Genomic DNA, 27,506 nt, shown 5'->3' with positions numbered 1-27,506 from the left:
GATAGATAGATAGATAGATAGATAGATTCACACAGTGATAGATAGATAGATCAGAGTGATAGATAGATAGATAGATAGATAGATAGATAGATAGATAGATAGATAGAGTCAGAGTGATAGATAGATAGATAGATAGATAGATAGGATACTGATCATATTGTCATTTAGATAGATTCAGACAGATAGATAGATAGACTCAGAGTGATAGATAGATAGATAGATGATAGATATAGATAGATAGATAGATAACATGAATCGCTTCACTTTTTTTAACATTTTATATAAAAACAATATATAGATAGATAGATAGATAGATAGATAGATAGATAGATAGATAGATAGATAGATAGATAGATAGATAGATAGATAGATAGATTCAAGACAGATAGATATATATAAACATAAAAATAAAAAAAAAAAAAAATAAATATATATATAAATATAAAATTAATATATATATATATTAAATATATAGATAGATAGATAGATAGATAGATAGATAGATAGAGATAGATAGATAGATAGATAGATAGATAGATAGATGATAGATCCAGAGTGATAGAGATAGATAGATAATAGATAGATGATAGATAGATAGATAGATAGATAGATAGATAGATAGATAGATAGATAGATAGATAGATAGATAGATAGATAGGACAGTTAATAGATCGATTGAACAATAGAACGATATGCAGACAAATATAACAATAGATAGGTATAATTATGGATAGGTGGATAGATTGAACGGTACATAGATAGATGATTAATAGATGGATAGATGGAAGTGGATAGATAGAATGGTAGATGGATGATGGACGGATGGATGATATAGATGGATAGAACAAAAGAATGGTGGATAGACAGACAGAACGATAGATGGATAGAATATGGTACATAGAATGGTAGATAGAACGATGGATGATGGCTGGATGGATGATAAATGTATAGAACGATGATAAATAAGGATATAATAAGATTTGCTTTTGTATGTGCTCAGTTGTCGACTCAAATCTGTCTCTCTGTCTATAAATCTTTATCGCTCTCTTCATTGTAGAGACGGGCAGAGCTTCCTGTGTGCCTTGTCAATATGGATATTTCTCAGATTCCATATCTATAGAAGCCTGCAAGAAATGGACAGAGTGAGTATTCCTCTAATCTAAGCTTAAAAAGTCAATACAATAACAACTCCACAGGTTTAACAACAGCTGGGAGTGTGTGCCACAAACATGCCTGTCCTCTGAGTCACACACAGAACTGTTCTTTAACAGGACTCATTTGCAAAGTCACAGCTCTCATTCTCACAGGCGTTGTTTGTCTGGGGAAGGTCTCGGGCATGCCTGGTCATTTTTTAAAGCCCCCGCAGTCTTACCGCACTGTGGTATTATGATTAATTTCTCCACCACTTCCCCTAGAAAGAGCCCCTTTTCTTTTTGCTCTTTGTATTTGTGGTTCCTTGTAGAAGAGACAATTGGACTGTTTGGCTGCCCTCTTTTGATATGTCTTATTCTATTTCAGTTGTAAAACTTACAATATTTCCTAAGCATATTCATTGTATTGCTATATCTAATTCTCTTCCAGTTGTAAAGCTATCGGCAAAACAGAGAAACAGTCAGGAAGCTCTAAGACAGATGTGGTGTGTGGAGTCCATTCTCCTGGTAGGTTATTTAAAAAGTTTATGTTCGGCCTCAAAAAATGCACAGGTATTGAGGAACTATTGAAGCTTAATACAGTGATTGAAATGAGCAAAATATCAGAAGAATATCAGAGAATTTTAAATCTGGACATGTCAGAAGTTCTTTAGTAAATATGTACAGAATAAAAAATATTCATGAAACTATTCTTATTACTATTATTAAAGTTGAAAACAGATGTTTAATATTTTGGTGAAAACTATTATATATATATATATATATATATATATGAAGAGCATTTATTTAAAATAGAAATCTTCCATAGTATTATAGAATCTATACACTCACTTTTATTTAAAAAAGTATTCTTACTGATATTTACATATATGAATTTGAATACTGTAAATTAATTTATATTTGTATACTGTATATATATATAATATATATATATATATATATATATATATATATATATATATATAATGCATGTGTGTGTATATGTGTGTATGACTCATTTTGAGTCATTTTCCAATGAATTTTCCATGACTTTTCCTGGCATTTGAGTTGGCAGATTACAGACAATCCAATTACAGACACCAGACATCACATTAAATCTGACTAAATAAAAACACAACAATAAATAAATATATATTATACATGCATATCTGACTTTTGAATACTGTTCATATCAATTCAAATTCATATCAATAAATTTACAGTATTCAAATTCATATATAAATTCACACAAACACACACACATTCACAATATTCATTTACAGTATTCAAAAGTCAGATATGCATGTATAATATATATTTAAAAATTTGAAATGTATATATTTAAAATTCCTTAAAATCCAGTAGTCTCAAATGCCAGGAAAAGTCATGGAAAATTCATTAAAAAATGACTCAAAATGAGTGGGAACCCATATTTAATGTGATGTCTGGTGTCTGTAATTGTGATTGTCTGTAATCTGCCAACTTGAAACAACATGCACAGCTGCCAAATTTTCTCTATATTGTAATCACTATGATCATATTTGTAATAAACGCTTTAATGAGCTTCTGTTATGTTGAACTGTTCATCACTCAAACAAAAACAAAAAATTTCAACTCACACAACATCAATAAATAATAATCTGAAACACAACCCTCCACAACAACCCTCTATAATAATCTGAATAACTGAGAAGCTTCACAAACCTCCTCATCCTCCTCAGGTATGACACCCTGGGTGCTGGTGGCCATCCTCTCGGTCATCATTGTGGTGTCCCTGGTTGTTCTCTTTTTGTTTTGCTGCAAGGATAAGCTGAACTTCCTCTCAGGTAAATTTAGTTCATGGTTATGTATGTTTGCTACATTTTGTGGTAGATTCTTGTCTATGTTGTCGATTAAAGCTTATTTTTTGACACCACAGTAAATCTACGCACTTGCGTCCAAAACCTGAAAGGAAGCAGGAATCAACAGGTGAGTAAGAAAATCTGAAAACTGTAGCCTTGTTCCAAAATCTAATGACGGAGACACCAACAACAATAACTATATTAGCATCCACAATAATGGACTATAATGTTCTGTATATTTTAAGCACTTGCAGAAGTAACATTCTCTGTCATTTTAAAGGCTCAAGCTTTTTAAAACAGAATGGATTCTGATTGGCTGTCAATGTTTTTATCATTTATCAACTGGAAAAAAAAATATTCTGAAAGTGATTTGAACAATATAATTCCTCTGTTTTATTATTGTTATAGTTGTGGTGTGGACTGCCCTATTATCATAGAATTATAATGATTATTAACCCTCACAATGCATTCAAAAGCTGTTTAGATTTTTTTTTTATTATTTTATTATTGTTTTCAATTGATGTTTATTAAAACAGTTATTTTATAAATTTTAATTAATATTTTTTCAAAAAAAAAACATACTGTATTTGATGAGCAACTTCTCATTAATGAGTGAATGTTAAAATAAATTAAGTTTTGAATGTTACCATGCTATTACATTGTTTTTTTACTTTATTAATTTAAATAAAAAAAAACTGAGAAATTATTTTAGGAAAGAAGAAAACTGTGATGCAAAGTATATTTAATTTTTCAATATTGATGAGATATTTTATTTGAATTTATCATTGTATGAAATTTATAGGAGTATATAATCTGAGAAATACCAGTTTTAACCACATTGGAATTAATATAATTTAATTCAGTTCCTTTGAATTTATAACTCATTATTGCTTAAAAACAGCATTTTTCTTTTAAAATGTTTATGTATCTCTTCTGGGTCAGAATGGACCCAATTGCATTATGAGGGCTAAAACTTTATAGCTATTGATATAGTTATCATACTTATTGTAACCGGCTTTTCTTCTTTTAGGAAACTGTGACTTCATACCACGGTGGCAACGGTCCACAAACCCTCCCTCTGATCTGCCAAGAACTAACCCCCTCAGAGCCCCTGATCACATGTCCCAGCACCCAATTAACCATTCTTGACGAAACATCGACTCCTACAGACCAAGAACAGGACCAGGACCGAGCCGAAACCTCATCAGGCAGCTCCAGCGAGGACTCCGGAGTTGGGTCTGTGTCTCCTCTCTCAGGCAGCTCCTGCAGCTGTGCGTTTCCCATGAAGGAGCCCATGGAGGTCGGAGAGAATGAGGACTGCAGTCAGCTGGTGGCCACGGGTTTGGCGACATGCTGCTCTTGCAGGACAGGAGACGCCATTGGAGAAAACGTGCAGGCCGTCGACCTGAAAGAACCTCTGCTGTGTGAGAGCTGCACGTCAGACGTCCTGCCAGCCTGCGATTACATGGGTCTGCAGCGCTCCCAGGAACTCTGTCTGGACTATAGCAGCCCTGCTGGCAAAGAAGCCATGTCAGAGATGAGAGGCATCTACGGGGAGCGAGGTCCGGTTGAAGGGCTGTATAGACAGAACGAACCTTGCTGCTGCAGCATAGACTCCACCACCGTTCCACCTCTGCCGTCGGTCAGCTCTAATGACCAGGGTCTTTCACTGATCCACAGCGATGACCACAAACTGTCCGACCCCGATGCAGACTTCCAGAACCAGTGCTCAGAATCCGCTCTCACATCTGGTAAGACATTATCACATGCAAAAATAGTGGCAAAACAAATGAAAAGCTGTCTGTGCATCTGAGGTATTTGAAGCTGTTGCTTCATAGTGCAGCGCACTCAAATCTGTTAAACTCATTTAGCACACGTGTTTGTGCCAGATTTACAAGCACTGTCTGTTCTGTGTGTGTCTGTCTGTTTCAATTGGACAAATACGGTATGATATGATGTGAAATATTGGAAACGATCAAAGTCATGACCTCGGAATAGCACGTCAAAAATGCACAGTGTGGAAATCATTCCCGTCTCAGTGCTTTGATCTTGAAACAGATGGCCAAGCTAACAAACTAGCAGCACACCATTGTATCAGCTGATGTGTTGCACTGGTTTTCTGGCCAAATATCACGTTTCTACATTGGTGGATCTTATGTAAACTTTTAAAAGTGCTAGAAAAAAACCATAATTAAATATGAATCTTTCTTGACTAATAGTGTTAGCTACTATTAATAAAATACTATATAAATAATACAATTTATTATAAATTATTGTGTGTGTGTGTACACATAAAGTATATATATTTGTTTGTATAAATAAATAATATATAAAAATATATTTGAAATATAAATAAATTATAAATATAAATGATATACAGAATGGGGATACTTTCCTGTATCCACAAAAACAGTAAGCAGCAAAATTATACAAAATATTCATAAAAACAAAAAAAAAAAAAGCAGCACAATAGCATCAAATAATCAACAATCTATCATGTAAGAATAATGATAAGAAATTGGAGAAATGATGTACAATATAACTGTTTACATCTTTTTATTTATTTTTAATAAACACAGGAATAAATGACATCTGAAAATATATTTAAATAGAAAACAGTTATTTTAAATTGCAATATTTTACAATATAACTGGTGACTGTTGTGTATATCTTTTAAATAATTTATAATTGATATTTAGGTTATTTATAATCATAAGTATTAGCAAAATAAAGCTTAATATTTCAATAACACATTACTTAACAGTACCTGTGTTACTTGTATTCCATCCTATTGTTATTAATCTCCGCAGAGGAATTACACAATATTTACACATGTAGGTCATTAGTGTTGTTCAGGAATATATTATGTAACTACACAGTAACCTGAACACTAAAATGAAGTGTCACGTCTTGTAGTAATAATAAGAAAAAGCACATTCAGGTCATGTGTATTCCAGTAAGTCGTGTTTGTGAAAATATGGCAGGAAGCGGGTGTAGGGTCTTTTATAGACCAGCGGCTAAATTACTTAAAGATGTGTGAAACATGTGTTTCTGTGTATATTCAGAGAAAAAAGAGGAACCATATAATTGTCACAGTTATGGACTTCTGTTAATGTTCCTGTTCTCATGTCTTCGTTTTTCATTGACCTAGAGCTGCCCTGATTAGTTCATTCTGTTCACCTGAGTCTTGTTAATTAAGTCATTAGTCCCTCTCTTGCTTTTGTATAAGTTTCCCCCATTTCTGTTCTGTCCTTGCCGGTTATTGTTTATGCTAATGTTGAAGATAGATGTTGATTTCTGTTTATCTCCTGGTTTTCTCCTGCCTGTGGATTTATTAAAGGATTTTTCTGTGTATTCCTACTCCTGCGTTGTGTGCGTTCCATAGCCACGTAACAATAATCTGTGGAAGGGAGCAGTTTTGTTGCTCAATAGAGGTTCCCACAAACAGCTTTTTGCCAATTCAGTGCTGACGTGGCTTTATTAGCTTCCAGTTTATAATGTAGACTATTTATGTTGACCACTAAACATCTAAAGTAGTAGCATAACGTATTCATGTGCTCCAGCAAGACTATAAAGCAGTTTGCCATCTGGTTGCATTAATATGCAAAATGTTTAGCCTTAAAATGTTCTTGTTAGTCTTCCAGTGTTATTAACCCAAATTAAAACCATATATATATATAACATTATATATATATATTATATATATATATATATATATATATATATATATATATATATATATATATATATATAACATTTTGAATATGTTTATTTTAAAAATAAAAACCTAAAATAAAAATCAACATTGATCATTTTTGTTCAATTAAAGTTGTAGCACTAAAATAACTAAAACTAAATAAACTATAACTAAAAACAAAAATGAAAAACAACAAAAACTAAAATGAAAACCGAAAATATAAAAATAATAAAAATAACTAAAAGCTAAGACTTTATAGACATTAAAAGACAAAAACAAATAAAAAAATGACAAAAACACAAAACAAAATATAATGCCAAAATAACTAAAAAGTAAAACCTAATAAAAACTATATAGACGTATTAAAAGAAAACAAAAACTAATAAAAATGTCGAAAACACAAAAAATTACTATAAAATGAAAACAGAAAATATAAAAAATCACTAAAATAACTACAAACTAAAACCTAATGAAACCAATATAGACATTAAAAGACTAATAAAAATGTTGAAAACACAAAAAATTACTATAAAATGAAAATGAAAACAGAAAATATAAAAAATTACTAAAATAAGTAAAAACTAAAGCCTAATGAAATAATATAGACATTAAAAAACTAATAAAAATGACAAACAACATACAATTACTAAAACTTTAAAATGAAAATGAAAACAAAAATATAAAAATTACTAAAATAACTAAAAACGAAAAAAAAAGCTAATAAATATGACAAAAAGAACCCATCAAAATTACTTAAACTTTAACTAAATTAAAAAGGAAAACTGGAAATATCAAAATTACTTAAATAACTAAAACCTAATAAACACTATGTAGACATTAAAAAAATATTATGACAAAACAACAAATTTACTAAACCTTTAACTAAAATGAAAATAAAAACAGAAATGATAAAACAAATTCAAAATAATTAACAGAAACTGCAATGGTACATCAGTGTTGCTAAAATAACATTATTTTGTCTCCAGGAAAGGAATGAATATTTATTTAATGGAAATATAGTGGACTATTTCTGCCACCTTCCGCTAACGCTGGTTCTGATGTGTTGTCTATTTTTGTCAGTCAGGTGACAGGAAACAACAACACTACTTTTATCTCCAGCGGACAGGTGATGAACTTCAGCGGTGAGGTCATCGTGGTGTACGTCAGTCAAACGTCACTGGGGAGCAGCGGAGGAACAGACGAACCCTTCAGCTGCCCGGTTCAGGAAGAATCCAACGATGACAGTTTTCAAAGCGAGCCCAAATCCAACATAACCACAACACCGCAGGCCAAGAGCAGGAGCGGACACCTGGAAAAACACCTGCCCGTGCAGGAAATGACCAACGACTGGTCCTGGCAGAAATAAAAAGCTGCAAACATTTCCTACTAGACTGGAATTGACTGTCTCTTTTTCAAATGATTATTATTGATTAATGACGGGCGTTCGACAGCCCGTATAGCAACTAGAGTGCTATTTCGTGAAAAATGCTATGCATTTGTTTATTTCATATAAATTAGCTACTTGTTGTCGGTTTTGCGGTTTCAGCTTTGAGAGGATCTCGGTGAGCAGTAAAAGTCAAGAACATTCACCCCAGAATGTCTCATTTTCAGACAATCTCTATGCTGAGGAGCCAAATAAAGAGCGTCTTAAAGAAACAAAAAACAAAACCAAATAAAAAAAAAACAAAAACACAACAACAAAAAGCACAAACACATCCACCACAACAAAAGCACCATGTTTTTCACTGTCCTTTTCTCATGGCCTTCTGAAATTAAACAATCTTTTATTTTATCTTACCTCATTGCAAGAACCATTTTAGGATGCTGGTTAAAAGATAGTAACGTGGAAATGAGAAATGGGGATGTTGATTTGTGGTGTCTATATTTTTTAAATAACATAATTTGTAAATGTTAATCTTTTTTTTAGTTATTTATCGTGTCTATTTTGTGCCGCTAACATGACAAGTCAGTCTGACTGGAGCAGAACATGTAATCAAAAACATTATTCACAAGCATTAAATGTAAATCAATGTTCGGATACATGAGTAGTGATTTTCTCCACCCCTTACTGTAAATAAAGCTTGTTTGTATGAAACAATTTCTTTCCCTTAAATGAGAGTGTGATGGTATGAGAAAGGTATTTGGTTTAGTGATAAGCAGTGTTTATTGCTTGTGCATCACTAACCACATGTGCGGTAAAACCTCTGTATTCGAGCAAAACCAATGTTGACATAAAGCCTTTTTAAATAGCGGTGAATGACTTCCAGCTGTCGCGAGCTCAATGCAAACATGTACTCAGGAGCGCAGTGTTTAGCCACATGAGGTGAGAATTCCACCAAAGGCTGCTGGATGTTTAGCTGTGATTGGAATAATCACGAGTCTGGGATGGCAACAGAAACAAACACTGAGAAGTGTTGTTGAGTTCTGTCTGGTTTAATGTGGTTCTGCTCAAAGAGCCTTCAGGCACATTTGGTGACTCGTGACTAGCAATGACTGTTGAGCTGTCCTGCCATCTAGTGGAATGCTACTGAATACTAAAGGCATATCCATTTACAGAAAAATAGTAAACATGACATTTTAAAGAACGAAATTTATTTATAAAAAATAAATAATATTCAATTTCAAAAAATCTATTCATTATAATATTAAAAAATAACGTTCAATTCCATTTTTTTTTTTGTTTTTCTGTACAATTACATGTCAATTTTTTTTGTTTTTAATTACAATTTTGAAGATACATATGCATGTAAATATACATGTAGATTAAATTTGCATGTAAATTAAATAATATACATGTAGATTAAATTTGCATGTAAATTAAATAATTAATTTAGGCCTCAGTTTATTTATTTAATATATATTTGTTTATTGGGATATTTCAGTTATTTTTTATTATTAGTCTTATATAACCATTCAGATGTAATCTTACAAACACAAATCTGACCAACCCCAAACATTTGAATGGTTATATAAGAATAAAAATAAAAAATAACTGATCTATCTATCTATCTATCTATCTATCTATCTATCTATCTATCTATCTATCTATCTATCTATCTATCTATACACACACACACATACATACATATTTTGAACATGATCCTTCAAAAATCATTGTAATATGCTGATTTGGTGCTAAAGAAATATTTACTATTTTCAGTGTTGGAAACGATTTTTTCAGGTTTCTTTGAAGAATAAAAAATTCAAAACATCAACATAAAAATAATAAAATATAAAAAAATCAAATCCAACATTAACAATCTCAATACCTTCACTTTCAATTCATATAAATATAACATATCCTTGCTGTATATAAGTATACATTTCTATTTTAAAAAGTAACAACAACAACAACAATCTCTTATTGACCCCAAACATCTAAACAGCGATATATTTTTTTTATTTATTATTCATCCACTGATTCCACATTGACCAATTGCATATGATGGTTCTTATCTGTAGAGAATTGGGAATCTGGGGGAAGACCGCTGAAAAAGAGTGATGGATCATTCCATATTCCCTTGGTCACTGTAGAGGTGTCAGTGATCCTAATATGTTACAGTCGTGTCCAAACAGATCGTGTGCTATCGGGTGACGGGACAACCCCAGGTTTGGACACAGGTGCTCCTCTGGCTTGGCTGGAAATTACCTGATTTTTGAAGATGAAAAGTTTCCCACGTTTTAAGATCGTACAGCACTCACTGGCATTGGTGTGTAGTTTTTGGCCATGTTAAGGTTCACTCAAATCAACTGTGGTTGCCTAAGGATGTTCATGTGAAATAAAACAGCAGTGTCTTAATTAATACATCGTATTAATTTAGAGTTATAAGAAAGGAGAAATCCCTCAAAAACAAATTAAAACATCATTCAGTTCAAGATCATCCAGTGCGAGAATTTCCAAAAATAAAATGTAGCAAAAAATTTAACACACACTCACACACACACACACACACACACACACACACACACACACAAACACAAAAACACAAAAACAAAAAATCAAATATAACACAGCTTTATTTAGCAGCAGGACCCATCAAAAATAAATGGAATTTTCTGTCCTCCTTATAAAATTCACACCTCATCATAAAAGTGACACTTGAGCATCTATTAAAACACCCACCATTTTCTGTCCTCCTTATAAAAGTGACACTTGAGCATTTATTTTGACACTCACTCAGTATCATGAGTAGCTTTGAAAAGACCCTTCTTGCTTGTTCACATGTAATAAGACTGCTGGGAAAATGAATGTCTTAAGGTAAGGTGCTTTTTATTTAATCTGTAACTTGATTAAAAGATATTGATATTATCATTTATTATTATTGTTATTATTATTAGTAGTAGAAGTAGTAAAGAAATTATTAAAATTACATTACAATTAACACGTAATAAAAAATAAAAAAACACTATATATATTAAAAACTGAATACTATCCAACAAAATCATTAATAAATTACTCTATAAAAATATTTGACAGAAATAAAGATAAATACTATATTTAGATAGATAAAGAATTCATCATTTACCTTATTAAAACTATACACATAACAATAAAATTAATGTTAACATGCTTTTTAAATGCGTAGTGTATATGATCAGATTCAGATAGATTTAGCTATTTAGATAGTTGATAATAGATAGATAGATAGATAAATATTTTCATAGATATAGATATTAAAGATTTCGTAATCATCATAGACTAAATCATATATATAATATATATATATATATATATATATATATATATATATATATATATATATATATATATATATATATATATATATATATATCATTCATTGTTTTTATATATTATTATTTTAGCAGTTTTTGTGACATATTTAAACTGTTTAATAAATAAACTCTTTTCAGAGAGCTTTTCAGCAAAAGCTGGTCATCTGATATTCAGTTAGATGGAAAAACTGCTATAGTGACTGGAGCAAACACTGGGATTGGGAAAGAAACAGCCAAGGATCTGGCAAAGTGAGGTGGGTACTGCGGCCAAATCAATACTTACTGTGGAAATAACACATCGAGCCTTCTTTTCACAGAGCCACAGATGAAGTATATTAGATCTGACTGCATAGCCATTTGATCTGATATATAGGCCTATCCAGAACAGTATGTGTTTTTTTCCTCAGAATAGCTCAGAAGAATGTACCAGATTTTCAACTAATGGAACAAAACTTGTCATTAATCCCAAGGTGCACGGGTGATCCTGGCCTGCAGAGACCTGCTGAAGGCAGAACAGGCAGCCAGTGACATCAGCAGAGACGTGGAGAATGCCATCATGGTGGTTCGGAAACTGGAGCGGGCCGACACACAATCCATCTATGAGTTTGCTGAACTGATTTACAACAGTGAGTTATGGTTGAAGAACATTTTTCTAAATACATCATACATTTAAAAGGATACTCCACCCCAAAATGAAAATTTTGTCATTAATCACTTATTAATGGCACACATTAATGGCAGATGGAGTATTCTGACAATGACTTTCATACATTTCTGGACCATGACACTGTTATTTATTTGGCAGTCTATGGGACAGTCTCAAGCCTCCAGGTTTTCATTCAAAATATCTTAAATTGTGTTCCGAAGATGAACGAAGCTTTTACGGGTTTGGAACGACATGGGGGTAAGTGATTAATGACAAAATTTTCATTTTGGGGTGGAGTATCCCTTTAATTCTAATCAAATTATTTTTCCTTTTATTTTATTTCAGCTGAAAAGTCTCTTCATTTCCTGATTAACAATGCTGGTGTGGCAATCTGCCCATATTCAACAACAGCAGACAGTTTTGAAACACAGTTTGGAGTCAATCATTTAGGTTTGATTAAGTGCACTAGTCGTTCTCATTCTTTCAAAGAATATCAAAGAGTCCTTATTTGTTGTTTAGAAGCAATGGAGATTGTTCACACTTGACATGTGATGAATGACTCCTTTTCTTTCTCAGGACATTTCTTTCTTACGTTCCTCCTTATGGATCTCTTGAAGCATTCAGCTCCTTCCAGTGTGATTAATGTCTCCTCACTGGCCCATTCCATGGGAAAGATCCACTTTGAGGACCTGAACAGTGAGAAAGGCTATCATCCTGTGAAGGCCTACGTACAGAGCAAACTGCCCAACATACTTTTCACGCGAGAACTCGCCACGAGAGTGGAAGGTAAGAGCAAGTACATCGTCATGCATAAAACATACAAAATGTGATCCAAAAAATCTGATTCCACATTGAATCTGGGATTTATTTCTGTTTTAGCAACCATAGATATTTTAATCATCTGTGAAAAACAACTAGAGTGTCCAAGCTGTCAATGACTGTCATTCATTTTCAGTATACGAAAAACCACACAAGTGTGAATAAATGGCTAAATGGTGACTAAATTTTCAATTTTGGGTGAACTATACCTTTAAGGATATGAAAATATGTTTGAAAGGTAACAGTCTGTTTAGAGTGTTTAAACCGTATAATGCACTGCTAGTTCATTAGTATGATATCCTAACTGTCTCATAGCCATTCTACATTAAGGCAATAAGAGCATTCTTGCACTTTGTGAAAATAAAGCAAGTGTTTCACTTCTCTAATTGTATCTCATGTAGTGTGACATTCAGTTCTGTTTCTGTGGCAGAGATGAGAGTGAGTGTTTATGCTGTGGATCCAGGCCTAGTAAAGACAGACATCATCAGGCATTTGAAGAAGTCTCTGCAGTTGTTTGTAAAGACACGTGGTTTCCTGATACAAACCCCTGCAGAGGGCGCATATAACACCCTATACTGTGCCCTCACCCCTGACCTGCCCACTGGAATCTACTACAGGTTTGTTACAACTAACACAGCTGATGCTAGTCATGCTCATAAGATAACAACCTCAACGGCCATCTTTCCCATAAGCAGCATTGTTCACATGCTTTTTATTTTGCACTAGTGATGCTAAAGTTGGCAGCAAGCAAAATAACTGCTGTGATGTTTACTAAATATTTCCACTCATGATCTCTCACAGTAACTGTGCCATGGTTCCATACTCCCCTGCTGGGGATTCGCTGGAAATGAGATGATATGACTCCCACCACAGTCTTGTTTCATAATAACGGCCTTTTATGATTTGTTATAACCATAGTTTAATTTGTATTGATTCAGAGAACAGTTTCTCAAATTTTGTCAAATTAAAAAGTCAGAGTTCGTGTTAATTGTGTTCGTAAGAAACTTCAGACTGACGCACCGGGGACATCTAGTGGGCACGCGGGGTCACTGCTTTTGCACAATTTTGCTTGTTTTTAAGTGGGGTGACGTGATTGTATTGTGTGTTCTGGTGACGTGTAACGGGATGTCCAACCTTGCAAAAGAGATTCAATTGAACAAGGCTTCCTTGGAGTTAAAGGCCATCATAGCGAGCCCATACGTGCGAGCGGTGGGTGCACTAGCGCATCACGGTGTTTACATTGAAGTCAGACGCGTTTCATTGGTCGGAGGACAGAGCTCTGGACGGGAGGGGCTCGGATCCGGACCGCATACTAATATCTCATTCATAAATTACATAGGACGCTAGAGCAGACCACTACTGCCTGCTGAGGGAAACCGGCAAGTATTGGTACAATGCACTCAATAAGGTAAGCAATGCTGGTGTCACGAATGAGTCTACTGCAATTGACACAACTTTTCTTTTTTCTTTTCTTTTCTTTTCTTTTCTTTTCTTTTCTTTTCTTTTCTTTTCTTTCCAACATTGTTCAACATATTGTTTTAAAAATATGCTAAAATATAAATCTCAAATGCCAGTTAATATACTAAATTTCTTTAAACAATTTGTCATATAGGCTACTGTATGATCGGATTTTGGATTATACAGGCTGATCTAATTTAAATATGGGAGAATGGAGCTAATTGTCACATGGGGAAGTAGTCATGAGAACTGTTATCTCAGTCAGCAGCTATGAGGTTTTGAGTCACAAATCCAATTACATAAATGTGTTTTGACAATGAGTTTGTATGTTGGTTTCTAACAACTTCCAAAACCCTCTTAAACTGAATTCAATTTTAGATGTATAAAATGTATTAAGTACAATGTTTAATAGTCAAAACAATGGTATTTTTGAAAGTTACTTTTTATATTTATGCTGTTTTGTGAATTGATGAGTTTCATAATTATTTTACTATAATTAAAGCAGTTTAATGGCAGGTTCATTTAAAAAACTTACAATAAAATAGTGTGACAACATGCCTCACAATTGGGTCAACTGCATCTTCATTCCTGAGCAATAACAATAAAAATGTACAGTACTTTTTGTAGACTGTATGTTAAGCAATTGTATGTAGTTTTGTGTATCTTTGTGAACTTAAGTGAGTTAAGTGAGTGAAATTCACTGTTGTAATTACAGTGTATAGATGTACATGTGCATTATAGCTGCAGTAAAGCAATATGCCCTTTTCCCCCTCACCAAACTTACATATTCAGAACACACGATTGGGGGGAGCGTGGGAAAGAAAAGCCATACACCTTATTAGAAGTCAGGGTACCAACAGAATGATTTTGAACTGTTGCTTTAAAGCTTGAGGAATGGTCACGGACAGTGAGGGAGATTTACGTGATGGAAAAGATAATACACAGTTTAAGACTCCAAAAGAGTCAGTTTACTGAGAAATGGAAACTTTTAATAAAGGGACTGGGCGAGATGTTGGGGCATTTTTTTGAACATATACTATAGACTTGAACATATAACATATACTAACAGACTGGCTGGTTAATACTTTGTCTTCCTTTGTGTAAAGGATCCCATGCTTCCATACGTGACAACTAGCCCCGCTCTCCCTGTACTAATTCACAATCCACCAAAAATGTACTCATTACATTGCATAAACTTTTGCTCTGTAATCAATTCCAGAAATGTCTTCTGTGGTCAGTGGAGCTCTTCTGTACGTCTTGATGACAAAACAGTCATAATCACAGGAGCTAATACAGGCATTGGCAAAGAGACAGTGAGAGACCTTGCAAAAAGAGGTAAGGAACTAACAAACCTCATAAGTTTTCAGAAAGCTAACAAGCCATGCGTGATGCCACTCTAAATAGAAGAGGGTATAGAGAGGTTAGCTGGAATAACTGCAATCCATCACATCGTATTGGTGCTATTGTTGCAGTTGATAACTTTATTTTTGGATGCATATCCATTGTAGTTTGTTCTTTTTAGTATTGCATAAAATCACCATAATCTGGGATGAAAATTACAAATGCAAGGATGAATCATTGTCCTAATATCAAATGTGATACAATCTAAACAACAAATAATTAATCTTATAAAACCGACAGACTCTTGGAAGCTTTGAATGAATGCTGATAAATAAACGACAATACAATACTACAATACTATCTGCCAAAGAGATACTGTACACTTTCCCACATGGACCTGCTGAATTCCAACAAAGAAACTCTGACGCTTGCCAGCCAAATTGCTCTGAATAGTATAATAGACGTTCTGCACAGTAATTACCAGGCAAACAGCTATTGTGTTAGCTCATCAGCCTTACATGCTAGTTTAGCACCAAATTAATTATTATGCAAGGACATTTCACAGCAAGGACATTTGCTGGAGTATGTAAACACAGTTATTTCAGATCCATGAAGGATATCTGCTCTGTTTTGTGTGCAATCTTCCATGACTGTTTGCACTGGAAAGCACGTTAATATCAGCTTCTCTCTGTGTTGTCCTCAGGGGCTCGAGTCATCATGGCCTGTCGAGACCTGGAAAAAGCAGAGGAAGCCAGAAAAGAATTAATGGAGGATTCCAGAAACCAAAACATTGTGGCGAACAAACTTGATTTATCAGATACCAAATCCATCAGAGCATTTGCAGAACTCATAAACAAGGGTGTGTAAGACATTTGATTATTTGATTTAAACACATTCATATTAAGAACAATATAATCTACAGTACATATACACCTTTGAAATATTTGCATTAATATTATATAATATCAGCTTGTTAATGGGTCTTTATACTTTTGCGCGTGTGTGTGTGTGTGTGTGTGTGTTTTAGAGGAAAAGCAAGTCAACATCCTGATCAACAACGCTGGAATCATGATGTGTCCATATTCAAAAACTGCAGATGGCTTTGAGATGCAGTTTGGTGTAAACCATTTAGGTAATGTTACTTTACGTTTTACAATATGAAAGAATGTGTTTACATGCATTATGATGATGAATATGATTAGTGTATTTCAGGGAGTTTGACCATGGCCATGAACCATAATTGCATCTGAAATTGTTTACATTTAATGAAAAAACTGGCTTCGCTACCCTTAATAAAGGACATTTTATACACTATTGTTCAAAATTCTGGGGTCAGTAAGATTTATATATATATATATATATATATATATTTATATATATATATATATATATATATATATATATATATATATATATTTATTATTTTTTTTGTATTTTTTTTGTGGAATCCATGATACATTTTTTTGTCTTTAAATTACTTTCCTGGCACTTTTGATCAATTTAATGAATCCATGCTGAATAAAAGTAATAATTACTTTGATTAAAAAATTACAGACTATCCAAATGTCTATTTCTATTTCAACATCGAAAATTGATGCAATTTTATAAATATCTGAGGCAATTTAAAGTTGTTATTAACTAGTTCAACAGCATTTTGTTGTAAACACTTATTATGACCCAGGGATAATTAATACTCTCTGTAAAATTCCATTTCCTGTATCTAATCAATACTTGATCTGACCAGTAAGCCAAGTAATTTGGTCCAAAAAAGTGACCTCTATCAAATTAAGCACAAATTGCATTTGATAATAGACTAATCCTATATATAAGGAAACCTTGTTTCACACAGCAAGTCTCAGACTTCCTACCATTGTAGAGTAGCAAGCATCTAAATTGACAGTGCATGCTGTTTAATCATTTATCAGTCGAAGTTGGCTTCCTGTTGGAACCTAAGCGCTCACATATAGTATACATCCTTTCCATATACATCCACTTCCATGCATTTATTGAGTAATAAACAAATAAGGCACAGGGGGATCAACAGGACACCAGAGACAATGAAAGGGCAAACAACCCCTGACTATTTTTATCTTCTCCAATCCACCAACAGGTCATTTTCTGCTCACCTACCTTCTGCTTGACCTCCTAAAGAAATCAGCCCCCTCCAGGATCATCAACGTGGCTTCTGTGGCCCATACATGGGGCAGCATCCATCTGGATGACATAAACAGCGAGAAGGGTTACTCTCCGCGGAGGGCTTACGGCCAGAGCAAACTAGCTAACATCCTCTGCACACGCTCCTTGGCTAAAAGACTGCAGGGTATGTGACCTTCAGAGCAAGGCTATCCATGTCAGACTAAATATGATCCTTAAAAACTCAAACTATATTATCTTGTTTGTCTTCTCTCTCCTGAACTCTGCTTGATTTGGTATTCATGAGAGTACAACGTGACATTAAATGCAATCTTATTCCCTGTCAGACTACATAAACATAACCAAAACCAGGACACACTGTGTCAGAGGTGGTCACAACTTGATCTTTGTGTTTTTCTCAAAATTTTGTCTTTTAGGATGCAGGACTGTCCTAAGCATGTGTAGAATGTCCTTTTTTCTGTGCTTGCCACTTGACACTGTGATCTGTTCAGAAGGGCCACAGAGGAATCACATTCTGCATGAAGTTTACATTCATGCAAGTAATTCTAGTTTAAGAAAAAATTAAAAGGAATTCTCTACTGGCATTGTTGCAGATTTATACAGATTCTTAAGGACTTTTTGTGATGCCAACAGTTTAACTACGACAGAGATAACTAATATAATACTATTTGAATCAAAAACTATGATTCTATAACCCTGTTTTAATACACAAATTTCTAAATCCTCTGAATTATCAACAAGATCAAAATTTTGTACATTAGCATGTAAAAACCATGGTGAATGAAGTATTGTAATATTTGTCACCATCACTTACCATTGTACCACTACAACACTTTCTATAAAGAAAAACCCAATGTAAATTAATGAAGGATTGAATCCAGACTTATTTCCATTAAAACATTTCTGTTCCTAATCATGGCAGTACAAAAGAAGTAAAAAAACTCATTACAACTGTTTTAATCATGTGTTCACTTGTGTGTCATCTGCTAACTCTGATAGTGAAATATGGCCATGGTTGTGTTTGTAGGCAGTGGTGTGACTGTGTACTCCCTCCACCCCGGTGTGGTGCAGTCAGAGCTCTTTAGGAACCTCAGCAAGCCTGTGCAGATAGCAGTCAAGGTCTTTAGCCCCTTCACCAAGACCACCATTCAGGGGGCGCAGACCACCATCTACTGTGCCGTGGAGCCCAAGCTGGACAACGAGAGTGGAGGATATTACAGGTACAGAAGAAACATTTCAATAGAATTCTTAGTCCACCATAAAAAAAAATGTTAAAAACATAAAATATAAAAATAAAGTGTAATAAAAATGCAATATAAAAACCATGAGTCGATAATAAAATGTGTTAAACATGCAATATAGAAATGATTAGTCATATTAATGCTCATTCATAAGCCTGAGAATCTGCTTTGTTTCTAGTGACTGTGCTCCAGCGCTGTGTTCAAGAGAAGCTTTAGATGATGAAATGGCTCAGAAACTCTGGGAGCTCAGCTGTCAGATGCTTGGCATTACATGGGACTGATGGAGCGCATCTCACAGTGACAGTTATAAGAACGGAATGAAAGCTTTTGGACTTATTCCATAGATAATGGAAACTGTAGTATGCATGACTGAATCAGCACTATATGTTTTATATTGTACATTGAATACTCTTTTTTTTAATACCCTTGGCTTTGCTGTTATTATTTCATTAGACATAATGAACTTTTATGAATTCAAATGTATTTTGGTCTATTAAATTCTTTTATCTTATAAATTTGCATTTGTTTCCTTTTGCAGATGAGCTGCTTTAATAACTACAGTTAATGAACTAAGCAGAACTGCTTATCTGAGGCATGATTTCTCAGGATTCGCCTTCCTGCTATCATATGTATACAAAATATATGGCCAACAAAAAAACAAATAGACTAAAAAAACAAATAAAAAATAAAATTAAATAAAAAAAATAATAAATTAAAAAAAAGAGATCGAACGAAAACATATGTCTACCAATAAATTACAAAATTAAAATTAAAAAAAAAATTAAAATTGAAAATGACTGTTACATTGGGGTGGAAATAATTTTAGGTAGGAGAAAAAAAATATTTCAGTGGTTTTGCGAACGAATGCAAAGTTTTTCGAGGGAACGCCAAAGCATTTTTCTTTCAGTCAAATTTTTTTTCTATCAAAAAAATAAAATAAAAAATAAATAAAAACAAATAAATAAAATAAAAATGCGCACCTAGCATTATTTTCATCACAAAAGTTTTGCGAGTGAACGTGAATTTCTCGGGAGAACGCAAACGTTTTGAGGGCTCAATACTAAATGGACGATGGATAAAATATAAGGGGAAACAATATTTTAATGATTTTCCATTGGCTCGCAAAACGTTTACTTTAAACTTGCGAAAACACATACAAACAAATATATCACACCTAGAAACTTTGCGTTCATTCGCAAAACATTTTGTGTTCACCGAGAAACTTTGCGAGCGAACGCAAAAGCTTTGAAATATATTTCCCATCTCATATTTTCTCCAACTCGTTGCATTTTTAAGGTAAACTGTGTTTAGATAAACTGTTTGAAAAAAGTGCATATGCCGATAGACATCAATGCTGTGTCTAGCTCTGCTGCGGTAATGATGACGTGGACAGGTCGTTTTGGGCCGTAAACTCCAGTCGCTAGATGGCAGTGAGCACGTCACTGCGCAGGAGTCGTGAGCGAGCGCGCATGCGTTACTCTTAGCGCTGCGTCAGTCTTTCCGCAGTTACATCTACGTGGCTTCACCCACAGCGAAGTCAGTTTGTTACTTGCAGCTGAATAACTGCTTCCTCCTTTGATTTGTTAACACAGGTAAGCTTCTTTTTGTCGATTTTGTGTCTTTAGCAGTCTAGAAAAGTAAAGAATGCAGTTTTAAAATGAGGTTTTACGGTTGCGTCTTACTGAGGACGTGTCTGCTGTGATCGGCGAGCTTCAACGTAAACAGTTTGTGATCGATCAGATATGATCACTTTCTTAACCTGAGTTTAAAAGTGTTTCACCTTTAGATGCTTATTTTCTATTTGTTTATAGATACATTTAGAAATGATTATCAAAGTCGTTTTATAATGATATTATCTAGTGTAAAGTGTCTAGCATGTAGGCTAACAGTGCTAGTTAGGCAATCTGTAGATTATGGTCATTTATTTGTAACTAGTTAACTAAGTTAAGTGGTTAACAACTGGGACCTTTTGAGAATCTGTTTCAAAAACTAGTTTTTCAAGAGATGGGATTCTTGTGATTGGGTTTCGGGTCACTGTGATATGGGGCTTTAATAAATTCATACGTAGTGAAACCTGTATAAAGCATCTGACTCTTTCCTGTGAGATGTTGGTGTAGTAATGCAGAGGTCTGGTTGTGGTTCAGTTCTCTGATGTGGGTGTTCAGTGTTTGTAGTTCTGTTCTCTCTCCAGCCTCACATCAGGATGGACCAGGTCATGCAGTTCGTGGAGCCCAGCAGGCAGTTCGTCAAGGACTCCATCAGACTCGTGAAAAGATGCACAAAGCCAGATAGAAAAGGTACGTCCACTCTTTTGTCTTTCTGAAAAGATTTGCTCAGCATAAAGATATTTCTGGAAAACTAATGCTATAATTATGCATGAAAATCTTAATTTTATTAAATTCTCTTAAGATGAATGCAGGTTATGTTAAAGATATTGATAATGAAAAAGATAAAAATCTTACAAATAGCAGTTTCGAGGGAAAACGGTGTGAAACTAGTAGTTTATAAGAAAATAAAAATTGAGTATTTATAAACTTAATGCGAACTGTCTTGTTAATCTGTACTCCATCTGCTGATTGTATAGTGTTATATTTGTATTTACTTAACATATTTAACATTACATGTACTTGTTTGTTTCATGATTGATAAAATAGCTTTTTTTTTTTATTTCCTTGTCTCTAGAATTCCAAAAGATTGCCATGGCAACAGCAATTGGATTTGCCATCATGGGCTTCATTGGATTCTTTGTCAAACTCATCCACATCCCCATCAACAACATCATTGTGTAAGTAATCCACAAAAAACACAATGTAATTCAGTCTTTTATTGCAAGTAATGTGTAAAAACCATTGATTACTAAAACATGATACAATCAAATACTACAATGCATATACAGTACCTTTTGAACAGACTTTGTTTCATTCAGTTTTTGATTTGATTTAGTCTGAGATTAAAGCAGGATTGTTTGTCTTTTGTTAACAGTGGTGGTTGAATCAGCTGCATTGTGAGGCCAAGTGGACCTTCGGCTGCCTGAAAGTGTTGGATGATGGACTGACTGCGAACATTTGTAAAAAAAAAAAAAATGTTTTTTTTGTGTTAACATTTATATTTGGCTGTGTTAATAAATCAAAGGCTACACTACTCATTGTCTTCATTAATAAAACGCTGTTAGTCCTGAAGAAAGGCACGTTTTAAAGGCTTGCTGCTCCAGTGCTTTGTTCACTGTGGTTTAATTCCCATGCTCCATAAAAGTGGCCTGTCGGTGGTGATCCTCACAGGTTTTCTGCCTTCTTTGGGGTCGTGGTCCTCATAAGTGTTGGATGTGCTTACAAGCTGTCCAAAAGTTAATACTTGATTGTCTATAAAGTGGGGACAAAAGTTAAGAAGTAGAGTTTTATGTACATTCCAAACTGTTAAAAAGAAAGTTTAGCATTACATTACTTGCTCACCAATGGATCCTCTGCAGTGAATGGGTGCCGTCAGAATTAGTGTTCAAACAGCTGATAAAAAAAAAAATCGCAATCCACAAATAATTTGCACTACTTCAGTCCATTAATTAATGCATTGTGAAGTGAAAAGCTGCATATTTGCAAGGAATCCATTATTATTGTTTTATTTTTTTTAATTATTGCTTCCAGCTAAAATATGAGTCCTTTATCCGTAATACTGCTTCCTCCAGCAAACATGTCTGAATCCGGAGAGAAATATGCACAGCTCAAACACTGTTAACGAGCGAACCATTTAGTGGATTTTGATGTGAAAGAACAACGAGGATAGACTTTTTCACTGGAGGAAGCTTTGTGTATTATGGACAGGTATTTTGGCCTGAACTGACAGTTTAAAGTTAAAACACCCTGAGGGATTTGTTTCACAAGACATTAATTGATGGACTGGAGGCATGTGGATCACTTCTGGATTGTTGTGATGTTTTTATCAGCTGTATGGACTCTCATTCTAACGGCACCCATTCACTGCAGAGGATCTATTAGGTGAGCAACTGATGCAATGCTTAATTTATCAAAATCTGTTCTGATGAAGAAATAAATTAATCTACATTCAGATGGCTTCGGGGTGAATAAATTTTCAACAATTTTTCATTTTTGGGTGACCTCTTCCTTTAAGGTACTTGATGAATGAGAATTTTCATGCATTTAATGTGCACAGAAGGGAAAAAAAATAACCCCAAAATAAAATTGAAAAATGCCCCCCGATGTATCCAAGTAAACACCAAAATCTGTGAATACACCGAATCCGCCTGCTGTGGTTTTAATTAAATTGGCCACCCGAGGCTTCTCTCCAAACCCACCAGGGGTGCATGTGGAAATGTTTTAATGAGTAAAGAGGGACAGAACATGCCCTCGCATAACCTGGTGGGAACGACACTGTTTTCTCTGTTTCTGGCTCTCTCATTCAGTTTAACTGCTCACTGGAAAGCCCGAGTAGCAGCAGTGCTGTAATCTGGGTGCCAGACAGAGTTCAATGGCTCTCACTTCAATGGTCCCAGCCATCCAGCAACAAAAGCATACATTTCTCAATCAATGAGCATGCTATTCCCTTCAGAGAAACCCAGGTGCCACTCAGAAAGGAGTTATATCTGTTGGCAGCAATGTGACTGAATTAAGAATTCTCGGTGGTCCCTTAAAACATCAGGTACACGTGACCAAAGTCAATTATGTCAGGCCACTGAAGCAGAGAAGAGAGTTTATTATTTGGAGCACCAGACTGGTTAACATTGTGGTTTTGTACTCTTCTGCAAAAGTTCTCATGAGAAACTATTCAAAGTCAAACTTTAATATTAAAACGGTTGTTTTCATAGCTTTAGTAAGAGAACTTCACGTTAGGTCTCTACTGAGACTATACTGACCCCCAGTGGCAAAACTGCATGGTTGTTTACTACATTTTACATCAATCAGCTGTAGACAGAGATGTTAAAAGTATTGAAAACTGTTGCCAGACTTTTACTAAGTATGCACTGTAGCCAAAAACATAAGCAAGTTAAGTTATTTAAAAAAAGGATGTTATATTTTTAGTTTTTATATCAAAGTAATGCATTTATAATACATTTTCACACTAAAGTAATTCTGATACAAAGACTGTAAAGCAACTTGCTATCCATCCATCTATCTATCTATGATAGGCCATATGACTCAAATCAAATATATATAATATATATATATATATATATATATATATATATATATATATATATATATATATGGAATACTACACTAAGCCAAGACTGACTGAAAAATGACATTTCATAAAGTATAAATTGTCATTCACAATCCTAAACACAAATGCATGCAAACAAACTCTCCTTATCAAATTCATACCTTGAATCCTTTAACTGCCTATGCTGAGGAAGACTTAATTTCACTGAACAGTAAATACGCATAAAATTTAACACATGAAAATTATATTTCCCCTAAAATATTATCCAGTCGAAGCTAGAGAACACGAAGTAAACAAGGCAATAGCAGACGCTGGATGAGCCGTTTTACTCTGAGGCTGCTGAACAAACTTCAAAGTCTAAAGAAATATCAGCGGACTTCAAAGACAGCATGACAAGAGAAAAAACAAGAGGAGACGTCTGACTTTAGTCTGTCACTAGCGATGAACCGCTCACAATGGCCTCCTCTTTAATCACGCTGATAATTAAGTCAATTTCAAGCAAACAATAGCTGCAGAGATCTAAACATTGATAACCTTGACTAAACTTTGAAATTAACTTACCACCCCCCGGTTGCCGCTCTAACAGACACACATTTAGTGAGTATGTTTAATCAAACAGAAAGACCTAAAGCAGTGTCTGGTCACATCTTGCAGTTCGCAGTTTGACCAGTGATGGCGACAAAGCACTGTGAGATGTGGTATCTGAAATCAACTGTGAAATTTAACAGCAAGAGGGACATCGTCAGATCAGAATTCTTTATCAAAGAAGTGGTTAAATGAGATCCCTGACCTCTCAATGTCTTCTTCATCAAAAGTATACTGACGAGCTACAGTGTAGCCAATGACTCTGATAGTGGACACTCAGATGAACAGTGTGCTGTGGAGGAATGTGTGGTAGCAGATGTGTGGACAGATGGGCATTAAGGAAGTACACACAGACACGAGCAGAAAATCCCAGCCTCCATTCAAAACACATTACAGGGGCTTCATGGAAACCTCTTCATGCAGACACATACAGGAAAACAAACATAGATATGCATGCAGTGGTGGAGAGGCAGATGTGTAAATTAATATTGATTTGCTTTCCTGCAGTGTACCGTAAATGACTCCTACAGATTTACCATAAAATCTATATGTATTTTGCCGAAATGTATGCTCCCATATACATGATCTATCCAAAATAGCAGTTGCTACAGTATTCTATGGTAATTCAATGAGGGAGGTTGCTAGAACATTTGTTCTGCTTATTTTTTGGGGGGAAACTATTATAAAAAAAATTTTCTTTGATGAATAGAAAACCCCCCAGCTTTTAAAAAAGTATTTTTTAAAATTATACGTTTTTTATGGTCACTTTGATCAATTAATACACAGAAAATGTATTAAGTTTTCTTTATAAGTAAAAAAAAAAAAAAAAAAAAAAAAAAAAAAATACTGACCCCAAATTTTTGTCTGGTAGCATAAGTCTCTATGATATTTTCGTGCCCAAAAATATAGCTCAGGTACCTCCTTCAATTCAAGTCTATAACTATATATATTTTTCTTTTTTATCATCCACTAGGTAAAAAGTATCAATTTGATCGGCTAGAAAAGTAATATCACACCTCAATAATCCAGATAATTTGAAGTATCATTTATATCTCTCACACAAACTGTGCAGATCAAGTGAGGTTTCAAATCCTTAACCCTAAAAATGAGCAATAGTAGTGTTAATAGCCTTAGCAAATAACACTAATAAGGAATAATTCACCCAAAAATGAAAATTAGCTGGAAACATATGATGAGTTTGTTCCTTCATCAGAACAGATTTGGAGAAATTTTGCATTACATCACTTGCTCACCAACGGATCCTCTGCAGTGAATGGGTGCCGTCAGAATGAGAGTCCAAACTGCTGATAAAAACATCACAATAATCCTCAAGTGATCAATACACTTCCAGTCCATCAATTAACGTCTAATGTAAGCATCAAATCCACCATTAAGATGTTTTTAACTTAGCTGTATAAAATTTAGCTGTTGCTTCCAGCTAAAATACAAGTCCTCTATCCATAATATTGTTTCTCCAGTGAAAAAATTGTCTCGTCTGAATCAGGAGCGAAATATGCACAGATCAAGTCCTGTTTATAAGTGAAAACAGTCCAAAACCATTCTAAACATATTTGTTTGAAATGAGAGGACAACAGGTGATGGATTTTAGCCAGAAGCAATGGTTTGAAGTTACAAATGCTGTAATAATGTCTTGATGGATTTGTTTCTTACAAACACAGCTTTTTGCTTCACAAGACGTTAATTGATAGACTGGAGTTTTGTGGATTACTTGTGGTTTATTGTGATGTTTTTATCAGCTGTTTTAACTCTCATTTTTATGGCATCCATTCACTGCAGAGGATCAATTGGTGAGTAAGTGATATAATGCTAAATTTTGGGTGAACTCTTCCTTTAATAGTAAGTTTGCTATTTGTAAGTTTGTCAAAGCAACCGACAGGGAGAACAAATATTTGCATCCAACTGGATCTTTACCATATTAGCATGATAGATATCAAAGTTTGGACAGTTAAGCATGAATAACAAATCTGGCTTTAACACAAAGCTGGTTCTCAGAGCACCCAGAAAACTTCATTAGCAATCTCCTCAGCCCGATTCCGATCGATATCTGACACTGCGGCAAGAGCAGAAATTAATGCGTTGCTGTTATTGATAACAATGAAGATGTTTGCATGCAGTAATTGCATTTACAACACCAATGTACTTCGCTTAAGTACCCAATATTTACAGAGCAAATTACACGGAGGCCCAGAGAGGAACCGAGTTGAAAACATGCTATAGCCATGGGGCTGAGTCACAGTTGATAATCTTGAAGCAAAAACGATACTTTTATGCCCCAAAAACTCGTCTTGCTCTGTGCTTATCGTGTGAGGTGAGGTGTGCTGCTGTACTAGCCATCTGGTGGGCATTGATAGCGCTTCTATTAAATGTTTATGGCCTCATTGGAGGGAGGTTACAAGGCTGAGGCGACGACACAATGCTAATTCGACCTTCAAATGAGAGAAGCTCTGATTTCTGCCTTTCCCAAAGGAATATGACAGTTGGTCCCCTGCAGTTACATCATTTCCTCCTAAACAGAGGTGGCATCTCAGCAACACACATCATAAAGAACCCCAATTTAAAATAATAAAGACTAGAAGATGCAACGCAGACAGACTGCATGTAGAGAAATGAAAATGTTTCAGTCTGTCCTTTTGATGTAAACCACTGTCTGAAGAGTGCAGGCTGAGC

General features: G+C 34.4%; 5 protein-coding genes across 6 annotated transcripts in view; 4 read left to right on the top strand and 1 right to left on the bottom strand.

Annotated features, from left to right (window-relative positions):
- The window catches only part of tnfrsf11a (tumor necrosis factor receptor superfamily, member 11a, NFKB activator), a 15,592-nt gene extending 7,261 nt beyond the window's left edge, over nucleotides 1–8,331 (top strand). Inside the window, exons 5-10 of one of the 2 annotated variants that reach the window (XM_042714273.1) lie at nucleotides 1,058–1,142; nucleotides 1,582–1,658; nucleotides 2,852–2,956; nucleotides 3,049–3,098; nucleotides 4,002–4,722; nucleotides 7,748–8,331. In XM_042714273.1, coding sequence (XP_042570207.1) covers nucleotides 1,058–1,142; nucleotides 1,582–1,658; nucleotides 2,852–2,956; nucleotides 3,049–3,098; nucleotides 4,002–4,722; nucleotides 7,748–8,034 — 1,325 coding nt within the window. In that variant the 3' untranslated portion in view covers nucleotides 8,035–8,331. The remainder of the gene's footprint in view (nucleotides 1–1,057; nucleotides 1,143–1,581; nucleotides 1,659–2,851; nucleotides 2,957–3,048; nucleotides 3,099–4,001; nucleotides 4,723–7,747) is intronic. The other variant, XM_042714274.1, reaches the window with a different exon arrangement.
- Nucleotides 8,332–8,986: 655 nt separating this feature from the next.
- Nucleotides 8,987–13,723, top strand: LOC122135465 (retinol dehydrogenase 12-like). The gene is made up of 7 exons (XM_042714903.1): nucleotides 8,987–8,991; nucleotides 11,541–11,651; nucleotides 11,776–11,789; nucleotides 11,873–12,028; nucleotides 12,625–12,834; nucleotides 13,298–13,484; nucleotides 13,669–13,723. Exons 1-7 carry the CDS (start codon nucleotides 8,987–8,989, stop codon nucleotides 13,721–13,723), a joined length of 738 nt encoding a protein of 245 aa, XP_042570837.1.
- Nucleotides 12,685–19,576, top strand: LOC109044936 (retinol dehydrogenase 12-like). The gene is made up of 9 exons (XM_042714265.1): nucleotides 12,685–12,834; nucleotides 13,298–13,484; nucleotides 14,207–14,275; nucleotides 15,545–15,660; nucleotides 16,370–16,525; nucleotides 16,694–16,798; nucleotides 17,777–17,986; nucleotides 18,848–19,040; nucleotides 19,240–19,576. The coding sequence occupies exons 3-9, from the start codon at nucleotides 14,262–14,264 to the stop codon at nucleotides 19,340–19,342; spliced, it is 897 nt and encodes a 298-aa protein (XP_042570199.1). The 5' UTR covers nucleotides 12,685–12,834; nucleotides 13,298–13,484; nucleotides 14,207–14,261; the 3' UTR covers nucleotides 19,343–19,576.
- Nucleotides 19,577–20,557: 981 nt separating this feature from the next.
- Nucleotides 20,558–22,202, top strand: LOC109113600 (protein transport protein Sec61 subunit gamma). Its single transcript, XM_019126412.2, has 4 exons — nucleotides 20,558–20,653; nucleotides 21,253–21,358; nucleotides 21,744–21,846; nucleotides 22,044–22,202. The coding sequence occupies exons 2-4, from the start codon at nucleotides 21,265–21,267 to the stop codon at nucleotides 22,051–22,053; spliced, it is 207 nt and encodes a 68-aa protein (XP_018981957.1). The 5' UTR covers nucleotides 20,558–20,653; nucleotides 21,253–21,264; the 3' UTR covers nucleotides 22,054–22,202.
- LOC109113599 (thiamin pyrophosphokinase 1-like) overlaps nucleotides 21,871–27,506 on the bottom strand; it is a 54,350-nt gene continuing 48,714 nt past the window's right edge. The window contains exon 10 of the mRNA XM_042714264.1: nucleotides 21,871–22,420. Coding sequence (XP_042570198.1) covers nucleotides 22,281–22,420 — 140 coding nt within the window. The 3' untranslated portion in view covers nucleotides 21,871–22,280. The remainder of the gene's footprint in view (nucleotides 22,421–27,506) is intronic.

The sequence above is a fragment of the Cyprinus carpio genome, chromosome A24 (genome assembly GCF_018340385.1).
Source record: "Cyprinus carpio isolate SPL01 chromosome A24, ASM1834038v1, whole genome shotgun sequence".
Classification (NCBI taxonomy): Eukaryota; Metazoa; Chordata; class Actinopteri; order Cypriniformes; family Cyprinidae; genus Cyprinus; species Cyprinus carpio.
Note: the sequence above shows the minus strand (reverse complement) of the source record. Positions and strands in the feature narration are given on the sequence as shown.

Coding starts and splice junctions, on each gene's coding strand:
- LOC122135465 (XM_042714903.1), top strand. Junction 12,835..13,297: donor ACTCGCCACGAGAGTGGAAG/GTAAGAGCAAGT, acceptor TTTCTGTGGCAG/AGATGAGAGTGAGTGTTTAT. Junction 13,485..13,668: donor CCCACTGGAATCTACTACAG/GTTTGTTACAAC, acceptor GATCTCTCACAG/TAACTGTGCCATGGTTCCAT.
- LOC109044936 (XM_042714265.1), top strand. Junction 16,526..16,693: donor TGCAGAACTCATAAACAAGG/GTGTGTAAGACA, acceptor TGTGTGTTTTAG/AGGAAAAGCAAGTCAACATC. Junction 17,987..18,847: donor CTTGGCTAAAAGACTGCAGG/GTATGTGACCTT, acceptor TTGTGTTTGTAG/GCAGTGGTGTGACTGTGTAC.
- LOC109113600 (XM_019126412.2), top strand. CDS start 21,265: ATGGACCAGGTCATGCAGTTCGTGGAGCCCAGCAGGCAGTTCGTCAAG. Junction 21,359..21,743: donor CACAAAGCCAGATAGAAAAG/GTACGTCCACTC, acceptor CCTTGTCTCTAG/AATTCCAAAAGATTGCCATG.